At 37.4% G+C, this 14,200-nt stretch overlaps 1 protein-coding gene across 1 annotated transcript in view; it reads left to right on the top strand.

The window, feature by feature from the left end:
- The window catches only part of LOC137399912 (serine/threonine-protein kinase D3-like), a 37,978-nt gene extending 24,287 nt beyond the window's left edge, over positions 1-13,691 (top strand). Inside the window, exons 9-18 of the mRNA XM_068086173.1 lie at positions 1,245-1,368; positions 1,778-1,955; positions 6,822-6,965; positions 7,096-7,236; positions 7,370-7,476; positions 7,683-7,844; positions 8,209-8,395; positions 8,517-8,592; positions 11,239-11,431; positions 13,102-13,691. Of these exons, the coding sequence (XP_067942274.1) occupies positions 1,245-1,368; positions 1,778-1,955; positions 6,822-6,965; positions 7,096-7,236; positions 7,370-7,476; positions 7,683-7,844; positions 8,209-8,395; positions 8,517-8,592; positions 11,239-11,431; positions 13,102-13,320 (1,531 nt within the window). The 3' untranslated portion in view covers positions 13,321-13,691. The remainder of the gene's footprint in view (positions 1-1,244; positions 1,369-1,777; positions 1,956-6,821; positions 6,966-7,095; positions 7,237-7,369; positions 7,477-7,682; positions 7,845-8,208; positions 8,396-8,516; positions 8,593-11,238; positions 11,432-13,101) is intronic.
- Positions 13,692-14,200: the final 509 nt, after the last annotated feature.

Here is a 14,200-nt window from a genome sequence, read left to right as displayed (position 1 = left end):
CGTGCCAAGCACTACTAGCTACATGACACTCTAAAAACCCATTGGTCAATAAGCACTCGTGCCAAGCACTACTAGCTACATGACACTCTAAAAACCCATTGGTCAATAAGCACTCGTGCCAAGCACTACTAGCTACATGACACTCTAAAAACCCATTGGTCAATAAGTACTCGTGCCAAGCACTATTAGCTACATGACACTCTAAAAACCCATTGGTCAATAAGTACTCGTGCCAAGCACTACTAGCTACATGACACTCTAAAAACCCATTGGTCAATAAGTACTCGTGCCAAGCACTACTAGCTACATGACACTCTAAAAACCCATTGGTCAATAAGTACTCGTGCCAAGCACTACTAGCTACATGACACTCTAAAAACCCATTAGTCAATAAGTACTCGTGCCAAGCACTACTAGCTACATGACACTCTAAAAACCCATTGGTCAATAAGTACTCGTGCCAAGCACTACTAGCTACATGACACTCTAAAAACTCGAACTTATTGAGGCGATTCTAAACTGTTTGGCCAAGAGGTACTCGTGCCCAGCGCTACCTTGTAGTAACCCTGCTGATTGTGAGCATTAGTTCTGTGAGATACTTGCTCAAGACAAGTCAGTGATTTGTCGATGCTTGTGTTAATAAGCTTGTCAGACACTTTTGATGCCATTTAGTAGTAACCCTTCTTTCTCTGCTTCTCCTTCAACTGAAGCAGCTCTGGTTAAAATTGGAAGATGGTATATCGCAAAAATCGCTATTTTGAATATTTGTAATTTATATTTGCAATAGAGAAGTTAAACCCCCGATCTCTCTCAAATAGCTCAAAAACAAATTCTTATGATATTTTAAAGCGTGATTAGGTAAACAAAATGTCTAGGTAATCGGAAAAACTGTTGTGAGTGCTTTTCAATTTGACTGCTCTCTCTTTTGGGAAGTACCTGTTGCAGAATAGGTCAGGTTTAGTTAAAGATGTCAAGTACTAGTCAGACCTTCAAGGTAACAGAGTCAGCATTGTGTATTGTGAGTATGGGATAAATGAGGGTTTCATCAATAGAATAGGTAGAATAGCCATACAACTGGCTGGTTAGATGCTTCATGTTTTCTCTACCTTCAGAAGTCTAGTCATATTATTGCTAGACAATCGGAGGTATTTGTTGGTACTAAGGCGTTCTAGGGTGTGATAGACAGGAGACATTGATGGATGATATGTTGTACCTCGTGTGTTGAACTTGTGACTGTGTTGCAGCCCAGTGAACAGCCTTAATATCCCTCTCATGCGACTCGTACAGTCGGTCAAACATACAAAGAAAACTGGCTCTAAGTATATACGTGAGGGCTGGATGGTTCACTACACCAACAAAGACTCAACGGTAAGTCGGGATGGTGAAGCATTTCACCACTCATATCTAGGGTAGCTGCACAATGGTCACTGAAAGGTTACGGTTGTTACAACAGTGTCACTCAGCATAAAGGGTAGCTGCACCAGCATTATATTTCAGGGTAGCTTCACTAGCCTTGCTCATCCAGGGTACCTACACCAGCTTTGCTCATTATCCAGGGTAGCGGGCATCAGCATCATAATTCAGAGTAGCTCACCAGCTTGGCTCATCTAGGGTAACTATACCAGTTTTGCTCATTATCCAGGGTAGCTGCACTAGCTTTGCTCAGTATCCAGGGTAGCTGTATTGGTTTTACTCAGTTCGCAGGCTTGCATAATAACAAGGGTTCTGACGCATTTTTGAATATTTTGGGGTTTTTAAGAGCATTGAAACTTTGTAGCGGAGGCGGCATTTTTGGAGATTAGACACCAAGGCCATCACCTTATTTAATGATGAGACAACGAGCAGGTACTACAGAGAAATGGTGCTTAGCGATATCACAACTGTTGATGATATTGGAGGTCAGCGTCAAGGCCCAGATGGTCGAGGCCCTCCTGTTTTCGCTATTTCTCTAACGAGTAAGTTTTCATCAACATTCTGTGTATCTAGCAAAAAATTATCTTCCCTAACTGCACTGAAAACTTGTCGTGTTGTGATGCCTTGTAGCTATTTTGCAAGCATCTGGAAAATCATTGTTTTAAATTAGCCTGTAGTGTTATGTTTACTCTATTAATCTAATGGGGTTATTGCCATTTTTAGAGGAAATATAGTTTATATCCATGTGCGGGTTCAGTGACAGAGACATTCTATGCTGGTCTCGACCGGTTTCATCTATTCTGTAGCCAAATAATGAAGCACTATATTGGTTTCCTTTATAACAATCCATTGTTGGATGGTTATAAGATAAAAAATAACTCATCCTAAAGTTGTACATATATGTCTACACACGTATGTGTATATTATACCTGTATATATGTATACATTATGCATATCTATATATAAATCTGAATGTTTGTTTGTCTGTCCTATGTCCGGTTATAGCGATTAAAATATGCAGGAAATATTAAAGAAACCGCTTCGCACTGGAATTTAACATCAGTTCTGCAGACGGGCGTGCTAACCATTAAGCCACACCGCCACTTTGCCATATTATGGAGTAATTGTAGACATACTTATTACACCAGCAGCACCCTTGTATTACACTGGCGCACGTGACTGCCAGTGTACTACAAGAAAAATATGTGTCCAGACTTCCTCAAAATGCTATAAATATATGTATACTAGCCGAATATCCTGCATCGATCGGGTAATAAATAGGTTTTTGCTCAGAAAATTAATTTTATTTAACAAATGCAACATTAAGTATTTCAGCTTTTATATGAAGCTGTTCATTTATAGATTTGAATACTTGTAGACATGTCATTACCACACCACCCAAGAGGTGAATGATTGCAGGTTCTTTTCTTTGGAGGCATTAGATTATGTGTAATTTTTCAGAATACATGCATTTAACAGGTTAATTTAAAATAAAAACTATAACTGAATATGGAAGTATTCTGTAATTGAAGTTTTAATAGAACAATATCAGAAACAAATGGTTAAATCATAAATTAATATTAAGAATATTGGAAACCAACTAAGTGATAATAACAGTGATGGGAAGATTATCAATGTTTAAACTTAAAACACTGTATTCAAATTATGTTAAAAATAATAATTTGAAATAATAATAATAATAAAATGAACTTTACTAACATATATTATAAACTTCTAAATTTATAGAAACTTTAGAAATGTGATAATTGTTTATTGATTATAAAAAATTGAGGAATAACTGATACCTATAATCTTACACAATAGTACAGTAAAATAGTAATGTAACTATGTTTGTTCTAAAATGTGAAATAAATGATGAATTACTAATTCATTGGGTTAGAAGTAAAAATGTGTAAGCTAATACACAAAGTGAAAACTGTAATGAACTTTCGTGAAAAACGTGTGTAACGAACTCAATATTAGTCTGTTGAGGAAAGAAAATTGTTAATATACTATATCCATATTAAAATAAACATCACATTAAAAATGGGCAATATTCATACAGACAGAAATGTTTCAAATAGAATTGATTGAACATTTAATTTTAATTGAAACAAATAACATAAAAGCCGTAAATAAAAAGAAGCAGACTTCGTTTTTAATGATTGTGGAAGTACATGTATGTATTTTTCGAAACTAAACTTGAAACTTGTCATTGGCTAAAATTTTATCAACTGCATTGCATGTATCTGTTTTTATTTTCACTATAATTTACACTGAGTAACGATGAACATCTCTTCCATGCGTTGTGGAGAGGTTTCGGCGAATAGCAAATCGGCAATTTCATTTTAATCAGTACAATGGCTGCCAAATTTTAATTTCAAGAGAAACTTTTGTTGATACCGTATGGCGGAAACGAGTTCGCCGTATTAAGGCCATGACGAAAAAGCATCGTGTTTCATAAAGTTAGGCGGAAAATATTTTATGACGGGCATCGTAACCCGTGGGCGCACTATATTTATTAATTATTACGTAATTTAGCGTGTACGACCGGAAAAGGGTATATGGTATATTATGGTGGTAGCGATGGAATGGTAAGAATTGCGTAGGCTTGTGGGTTAAATGCATGTGTTTACAAACTTACGTTTGCTATCTTCATGAGTTCAAGTCCAGCTAAGAACTTTTAATTCACAGATTTTACTAGCTAGAGATTTTACTAGCTAGAGCTGGACAGACCGAACGACAGATGACAAACTTTTAGATTTATAGATATAACAGAGACTTGATTAAACTTACAGCACACACAGAAATAAACAAGCACCTTCATTTAGAAGTTATAAAGGTAAATGTTGTATGTTGATAAAAAAGAATTTCCTGTTTAGAAACCTTTTTTATAACTCGTGCAACGCGGGGCATTTAGCTAGTGATAGACTATAACTAAATCATTTGGTTCACTCTGTTGCTCTACCTGCAAACAATGGGCTAGATTAGCTTGGTTCTACATCTTTTCAAGGATAAAGGATAAGTAACAAGCTGCAATGAGGTTTTATGGAAGAAATGAGGTGTCACAAACAAGAATAACTGTTACTATTAGTTTAGCTCTTGTCAATGCTATGTTGGCTTTGTCCATCTCTCTCATGGTAAACAAGTGCGTGATGCACTGACACCTCTGAAGTTGAAAGAGGAAGCAGTAAGGATCAATGTAGTTTCGGTAAACACACGGATATCACCACCACTCACAAATATAGAAACATTAGTTTAATGCTACAGATGCCCTTACTGGTGGCTCATAGACATGGACAGAAACTAGAAGCTGTTAGCCCTTGTCTCCTCAAAAGGAAAACATAATCTCTTAAGATACTGCAAAATTTGTCTATTTGAAAATTCTTTTTTCTCAAAAATGTTTTTAAATTTATTTTGTAAAATTCAGGATATGCTGATATAATGATTCGGTCATAGCGGCATGTTAAAGTATCTACATTGAAACAGTAACATAGACATGGTGAGATAACTTAAAACTTAGGTTTAAGTGTGTTTGGTAAGCTAAGTTCATTCAAGTTGAGTTCAAAGTTTATGTTATGTCTGGTCCAAAATTAAAAGCTATCTGTGCTACTCACTTTACATATTACATTGTAATGCCCAGGGCTGATACTCCTCCCTAAAAGACCCATTAGGTTCGGCCCAAAATCACGTTTTAGGGGGGTTTCAGACCATGGGGCACTGTCAGTGAATTTGCTACTTTAGGGAGGGTTTCCACAGCCAAGCCAGTAAAAGGGCCCATGCTCATTAAGGTTTTATTCAGTCAAAGTAATACCAAGAAATTGCACCGAAATTCCAGTCTTTATTTTAATGCAGATTGCATTAAAATCTGCATGCTTGCTGACGGGAAAGGAAGGGAAAAGAGACAGTCGACACTGCATCATCTTAGCAACCCTTTAGCAATATACTCAGAACGAATGATATTTCTTTTTGATATTCATTATGTTTTCCTTTGTAAATAAAAATGATGATCTCATGGTTAATGTTTGGAATCAGTTTTATTAACCCTTTTGCAGGCATAGCGACATTTTGTCGTTTTGCGATACTGACGCTAGTGGGCAAAGCGACTATTATGTTGCCACACGAACGTTTTTATAAATTGATTTATGGTTAGTTAATTGCCTTTTTTTGTTTAATTTTTTTATGAATAGTAAACTACAATATATTGGTCTCCGTTAGCAACAAAAAAAGCCATTTGCAGAAGAAAAAACGATCGTTTTTGCAATACTAAACAAATGATCCGAAATAAAAACGTATTTAAATAAAATTGGGAATTTTGTTTGTAGGTTTTTTCTGCTTTATTAATGCATGAATCATATTGGACGTTTACCAGGGCATGGAACCTGGGCGCCCTCTAGGGAACTCCCAGTGTTTAGGGGTTGTATTTCAAATTGACCAACCAGGTGATTATGGGTACAATATCCAAATTCAAATTGACCAACCAGGTGATTGGGGGTACAATATCCAAGTCTGGGCCTATCCAGGTGGGTGTTTCTTTCAGAGTATCAACCCTGGGTTATAATACTACATTTTATTGCAGATCATACCCACTAAATACACTAAAGTTACTGTAGGTAAATATACGTAGTTACTAAATTTAATATATTATTTTGCTACTAATTTTTATTATGTACATAAAGTATATACATATATATATACATATGTATATAAAGTTTTAATTTTTTTCACCAAGGTGTTTGCATTAGATAATCACTACAGCTTTTTATGCCCCTCCATACGCCATTTTCACCTTACGATGCCAACACCGGAATGAATTAATGTATGCCAGGATCCCGCTGTATTGTTATCAATATATATTGAAGGACTTGCACTGACTACCTCAGTATGAGATGGGAAGACTGCCCCGTTACTTATGTATGTTAACTAATATGAAGTGCGGTGACACACCTATAGTACATCTACAGCGTTCAAAATGATTTTGTCAGTTTCAACTATTTGTATGACAGTCAGTAAGGTGCATATGACAGTTTGAAACACAGGTATGACACACATATCACTTGTAGTATTTACCTGCGTATTTACCTGCGTCTGTACAGTCTCCAGCACCAGCAAAAGCTGCGACTTGGGAAACATTGTCTCAATATTGATTACATCGTTTCCGGTCGGCAACAAAGTTCATTATAGTACTATACACGCAAACTAGGTGTCAGGCAGTACAAAAAGATTGCTATTGGATGGTAGTAAGTCCCAAGCTCTTGCGCTACGATGTAATCATGGCATACAGGCCCCATCATGACATACAGACCCATTATCTGTATGCCATGGTGGGTCTGTGTAGAGCAGTCTTTCACACTGCGCTTGTATGCTCGTCCACGACATGAAGGACATTTTGAGACTTTCCATCGCAGGTGGTCTTGAGCTGTATATCGGTGAAGATAGTGGAGGGATGGCTTCAGAGGAGAGTGGTATAGGTATGGATATAGCCAACACATGGGAACACGCAATACGACAGGCGCTCATGCCTGTTACACCAAAGTCCAGCGTGCAAATGGGTGAGTCTTGTCTATAATCTGATAGGAAGCAGGAAAGCTGAGGAGAGTATGAATTCATGGGCTAAGATTCGTCATACGTGACGATGGCTGCATTGATTCTATGACAGGTGGCGATTACGTATTTCGGCAGGTGAGAGCAAAGCAGCGACAAAGGTTGAGAAGCCCCAGGAAGATGAGGTGATCGAGTCGGCTAGTATTGACATAAGCCAAGTTTTCCAAATCAATCCCGATGATGTTCTAGGCAGTGGACAATTTGGCATTGTCTATGGAGGTACTCAATATCCATTTCCTGTGTGAATAACTTTTGTCAACCATTCTGAACCAAGTTTATCACACATTTCGGCTTGTCCTAAGCACATAGAAGCCTAGTATAACTATTTGCTGTTGTTTACTTCGCTGTCCAGGGGTGCATCGGAAGACGAGCAGAGAAGTCGCTATTAAGGTTATAGATAAGCTCAGATTCCCGACGAAGCAGGAACAGCAATTGAAGAATGAAGTAGGCATGTTGCATGTAAGTGATGCCCTCTGCTGTCGTCTTATCGATTCTTATCTGGTCGATATTGGCGTGCCGTATTTTCTTTGTGAGTAGTTTCTTGTAGAACTCGCCAGTCAACGAGCTTTTACCTTGCACAGCATTTGGTCTATTGAGGTCATATAGGTTGATGTTCTCGTCTGAATGATGAATATAGTAAATATTCAATTTTCCTCGTTTTTTAGAATCTGAATCACCCGGCTGTTGTCAATCTGGAGAGAATGTTTGAGACAGCCGAGCGAATCTTTGTGGTCATGGAAAAGCTGAGTGGGGATATGTTAGAGATGATCCTCAACAGTCCTCGCGGTCGGCTTTCTGAGAGAATTACCAAGTATCTCATAGCTCAGGTAAGTCTATGGCCTCTCAGTCAGTATCTCATAGTTCAGGTAAGTCTATGGCCTCCATTCAGTATCTCATAGCTCAGGTAAGTCTATGGCCTCCATTCAGTATCTCATAGCTCAGGTAAGTCTATGGCCTCTCAGTCAGTATCTCATAGCTCAGGTAAGTCTATGGTCTGCATTTATCTGCAGCCCCCACAAGTCTGCTGTAGTTGATAGCCGAGGCTAGTGTGCAGTATGTCCTATCTTAGCTCTAGCAATAGCAGATGAAAATAACCAGCATTGTCCAGTTGAAAGAGCCGAGCATACATTGCATACAGACATCTAAAGTATTGCGGATAAGATATATTATGTTATCTCTTTACGTCCGCAGATTCTATGTGCACTCAAGTACCTCCATTCCAATAACATCGTCCACTGCGACCTCAAACCGGAGAATGTTCTCCTTTCCAGCGATGCATGTCACTTTCCTCGAATCAAATTGTGTGACTTTGGATTTGCTCGAATTATAGGAGAGACATCGTTCCGTCGGTCGATCGTAGGCACCCCAGCATACCTCGGTAGGTCCATCTTCACCACTCTAGTCTTTATTTTGTTTGCCGTATACTCATCTTTCGTTCCATTTTAGTCAAAGATTTTATAAGTGAAGGTCATATGTATTGTATGTATTGTTGCTTACAGCGCCTGAAGTTCTTAAGGAAAGAGGTTATAATCGCTCTCTCGACATGTGGTCTTGTGGAGTTATCATCTATGTCAGGTATGTATTTAAATGCATCAGGCATGTGATTACAAATGTCAGGTATATATTTACCTGCATCAGTTATATATTTACCTTTGTCAGGTATATATTTACTAGTGTCAGGTATAAATTCACTTGTGTCAGATATGTATTCACCTGTATCAGGTATATATTTACCTGTGTCAGGGTTATATGATACGTACATGTAGTGTATGTCAAGCATGTATTTCGTGATATCCTTCTTTATCAAGTCCGTATTTCTTATCATGCATAGTTACTAAATCATCTCTAGCTACAGCATGGCATTTTGTCAGCTCCCTAATCTCTGACATATAAGCATAATGCTTTCTCAAGGATGCTGAGGCTTTTTGTCGTACCATCTATGGCTTCGATAGCTCGCGGTTCTGTTGTTCCCTTCCCACTGAGAATTCATAAAGATGGAGAGCTGTGTAGTGTCTCTCTGGATATGTTGTGAACTCTGTCAACTCTCACAAACATACATAGGTTAACTAGAATCCCTTTGTTACGTCACCCCTGCAGCAATTAGAATATATTATTTTGCCATATTTTCATCTGTACATGATTTGGTGAAAAGTGTTCTATTGCCAAAGAGTAAAAGGTCAATATTATTTATTTGGCAAGGAGAGGGTTGAATACATCTGCAGTCTTTGCTTGGAACAAGCATATGCACATACAGAAGTTGACAATTATACAGCTCTAGAAAAACAGTCTGCCAATAAACATTTAAGCTTGTCAAGGCAGGCAAAAAATGTGTGATCTGAAGTACTATGCAAATATGCATACATATTCCAGCAAACCTTTTGTGGTTCCGATTTGGTCGCATAGCACCTTGACATTCCTCTGATGGATTCACAGACCAGTGAATTGTTGCATTTGTCGCATTTATATGTCTCTACTTACTGTATCTCGCTGTACTGCACTTAACATTAGAGTCTCAACCTTCTCTATCATTTGGCTTGCTGATTATTTTGGTCATTGTTCCAATTCCAATCATGGCAGGCACCATTATTGGAGATTGCAGTAGACAACAAGTCATAAGTTTAGCCTTCCTTTAAATATTAGGCTTTCCCCATAGTTAGGTCTTGGTAGCTTGATATGTTATTATCAGATGAAGAGAGTACAGCACTTTGCCTTTGTGGGTTGTAACTAATGCATTACACAGCTACATGTCTGTTTGACCTGTCAATCAGCACATCTAAGTACAGCCAACTAGGGAAGTGTTTGTGTAACCTACTGTACAACAAGAAAATAAATTCCGCAATTGGTCGCAAGTTTTTAAAGATTGGTGTCAAAATTTTTCCAGTCAGTAACAAACAAACCAAGTCGTCAGCTGTACAACACTGAAAGTTAATCCTATACTTTTCATTGTAATCCACGTATGGAGACTGAATGTCAAAATTATACAGAGTTATAGACAATGGTAACATGACTATCCGTAGCTATAGACAGCAGCACCATCGTATGTCGTATTGTTTCGAAATGTCATATTGTTTCGAAACAATATTGTAGTGCAATAAATTTTAGTCACTCTATAACTTGTTTTAATTTTGCTCCTTTTCAAGTGGAGCACTTTATACATGAAGTCACCACAATCAGACTAACTACATACATACAAAAAATGTATATATATATATCTCCACAGCAGAGCTATGGACAGCGGAAACCCATACATTCAAAATTATGGAAAACAATAATGCGCATATGCAGATCTATGAAAAGCTGAAGAACGATGGACAACAGCAACACATATCTAAAGTTATGAACAACAATTAATTCTGCATACATCCAAAATTATGGCAAACAGATACATGCATATCCAAATCTTTTTACAACAGAAACATACATGCATATCCAGGTCTATGAACAACATAAACATGTTTCTAGATCTACGAACAACAGAAACATATATCCAGATCTTTGAGTTACAGAAACATATATCCAGATCTATGAACATGAGAAACATATTTACAGATCTATGAGCAACAGAAACATATATCCAGATCTATGAATAAGAGAAACATATATCCAGATCTATGAACAAGAGAAACATATCCAGATCTACGAACAAGAGAAACATCCAGATCTACGAACAACAGAAACATATATCCAGAGCTGTAGAGAAGAGAAATGAAAGAATGTTAAGGAATATTAAGGAATAATAAAAGCAAGAATAGCCTTGAAGAAATTCAACTGGTGGTATCATGTGACAATACAAACAAACAACCAACAGTAAGAAATGCAACTGGTGGTGTCATGTGTCAACACAAACCATCAACCAACAGTAAGAAATGCAACTGGTGGTGTCATGTGTCAACACAAACCATCAACAACAGTAAGAAATTCAACTGGTGGTATCATGTGTCAATACAAACCAACAACCAACAATAAGAAATACAACTGGTGGTATCATGTGTCAATACAAACCAACAACCAACAGTAAAACTACCAATTACATAGGATTCACAGAAAAGACTCTAAAGCTCATTGTTATTGTATAGTTTTATTTATGAAATAGTCAACACAAAATATTACACAGATTCCGGTTTATGTAATATAGATGTATGTAATATAGAATATAGATGTTTATGTAATATAGATGTATGTAAAGACTTTTCTATGCATGATTGATAATCGTTTTTACAGTTTGTCTGGAACATTCCCTTTCAATGAAGAAGAAGACATAACAGACCAGATAAGAAATGCAGCATTCATGTATCCACCCAACCCTTGGCAAGAGATCACCAAGGAAGCCATCGACCTCATCAATAATCTGCTGCAGATAAAAATTCGAAAGAGATTATCCGTTGACAAATCTCTCTCTCACATCTGGCTGCAGGTGATAATTATATCTATAATTGACATGTTACTATAATTGACATGTTACGATAACTCAGTTTATAGCCCTAAATTACTCTTCCGTCGATACAAAGCTGGTTGGTGATACTTATATTCAGGTTGTAGAATCTGTATGAATGAATATGATGTACATTTATCAAGCCATATATTTTAGCAATTCAATCAGCATACTAAACACATTTCTCAGCTGTATATAAATCAACCTTCCACCTTTTCTGGGTCGCATTCAATAAAATAGTTAGACTGACGGAACGGAGTTGTCTCACCAGATGTTAAATAGTTCTAGTGTAAGCAAAATGCTGCAGGTAATGAGGCTATTAACTATTCATATGTAAACTGAACAGAAGGCTTCATCGTAATGTCTTTAAGCTGTTAGCAACAGGAATTTATACGTTATCACTTTATCATCTAGAGTCTGCTTCAGAGTCGTAACTATATGACAGCTATGTTCTAAGGTTTTTAATTCTGGGGAACCTAAGGCTATCTATTTTAAGGAGGTGCGGATGTGTATTTTAGAGCTGCTGTCTGCTCTGGGAAGTTAGATCTATCTATTATTTGGACTTGAGATACAGTAGCCGCTACTATGACTTTACCTCCTATAATGTAAATTACACAAAACCTAAAGAATTTTTGTAAAGTTTTTGCTTCGTACAATGTATCGTATTAATTATAATGTACAGTGTGAAGTGGATGCAAGTTCTTAAATTCGATTTTAATAATGCGCATCTCGTTGTCAACCTAAAAAATATTGCTGTCTCTCTTGCCATACTTGAGAGAGAAAACGACGTATATGGTTATCTCGATGTATACTAGTACCCTGACAGTCTAGTTCACCCTCAGAAATCGTCAGGTGCTTCGATCTGTTGATCAGAAGTATCAGTCTATTGATCTGACTGTCACAAATGTTATCTTTTATCATAACTTTGAACTTTTTCGACAAACAAATGGACAGACAGATAGCCCCCACCATTATATAGTAAAGTTATATTTTTGTTTTACTTTATATTAGACATATAAAACATTTTTTATTGTTTTAGTTTTGCAACATGCACTTTGCTGTCTAGAATAATAAAAAAACTCGAGGTAAATTGACGTTAAAAATGTGTTCTCCTTAACTCATTGTAAATTTACCACAATCGTGGAACATGAACTGAGTGAAATTGGTAAGCAAAACGAGAAACGTTTCGATACAGACCAAGAATACTACGGTTACAATACAGTCATTACATTAAAAAGTTAAATCTAGCCTTTTTCTTTTTGAAGGATCGCATGAGTGAGTTTGGGAAGATCTTGGAATGGATTGACATGTATTTTACTGCTCCTGTAATCCTGTAATACATAATCCCTATAAACACCTACCCAGAACGGATTGTTTATGTTGTAGGAGCGTCCACTGTATATTTATTTTGAGACAATAGGGCTAGCTTTTACGGAGATGTTATTTCCATCTGAGCTTGAAAGATGCATTTGGGAGCTCAGGCTATCTATTCTGCAAACCTGGCCATATGAAAGCCCTGAATATAATATTGACAATGTAGTAGATTGTGTTGTGCTTTATTTCTTTGGTTTATAAAGCGCACCTTCTAGTTAGTAATAGAGTGTAAACACCGGTTTAGGCTGGAATATCAACCTGCTGTTGTTCGTCTATAGGACTACCGCACTTGGTGTGATATGAGGAAGTTGGAGTCACTAATTGGTCGGCGGTACTTGACCCATGAGTGCGATGATGCCAGATGGGAAACATTTAGACAAGCCCACAACCATCCTGTCTGGGAGAAACTGGGGCACACAGGGGCTGATGAGACTCGCTCGAGGGCTTCAGGCTTTATTTACCAGCATCAAGACTCATTTTCGGAGGCTGGATGTTGAAACAGACCCGAGCTTGGATGAGAAATCTCACTCTAGCCGCTGCCTTAGCCTCAGTCCCTACTTCTTTGCACACCATTTAACACCAGCTAGCTGCCATATTCACCCCCTCAAAATATCTTTATCACTTTATCTATTTAGTCAGCAAACCATAATCTTTAATATTGCATTGTCATGTTTTCAACCAAACCATATCTTTATAAAAGACGTTTTTAGCATTTTAAGGTCTGTCTATTGACTAGCCATTTGAGTATATTTATATACTATATGAAAAATCATTTTGACATGCTATTTTTGTGGTTATGGGCTTTTGTAAGACAGTATGAACTTGTATGTGCATGGTGTAATGACGCAATACATTAGACATGTGCACCTCGTGACAGTTTGAAAGATCTCATTGGATATGTGTTCAAGTGGTAGCCACATGTTCGCAGAATAACATGTGTACTCAAGGGGTGGCTCCATGCTTTCGCGGTAACATGTGTACTCAAGTAATGGTCACATGTTCATAAAGTAACATGTGCACCCTAGGGTTAGACACATGTTCATAAAGTAACAGGTGTACTCAAGGGTTGGACACATGTTCATAAAGTAACAGGTGTACTCAAGTAATGGACACATGTTCATAAAGTAACATGTGCACCCTAGGGTTAGACACATGTTCATAAAGTAACAGGTGTACTCAAGGGTTGGACACATGTTCATAAAGTAACATGTGTACTCAAGGGTTGGACACATGTTCATAAAGTAACAGGTGTACTCAAGGGTTGGACACATGTTCATAAAGTAACATGTGCGCTCAAGGGTTCGATACATGTTCATAAAGTAACAGGTGTACTCGAGGGTTGGATACAGGTTCATAAAGTAACAGGTGTACTCACAG

Source organism: Watersipora subatra, chromosome 7 (genome assembly GCF_963576615.1).
Source record: "Watersipora subatra chromosome 7, tzWatSuba1.1, whole genome shotgun sequence".
Taxonomy (NCBI): domain Eukaryota; kingdom Metazoa; phylum Bryozoa; class Gymnolaemata; order Cheilostomatida; family Watersiporidae; genus Watersipora; species Watersipora subatra.
This window is presented reverse-complemented; position numbering and strand designations above follow the sequence as displayed.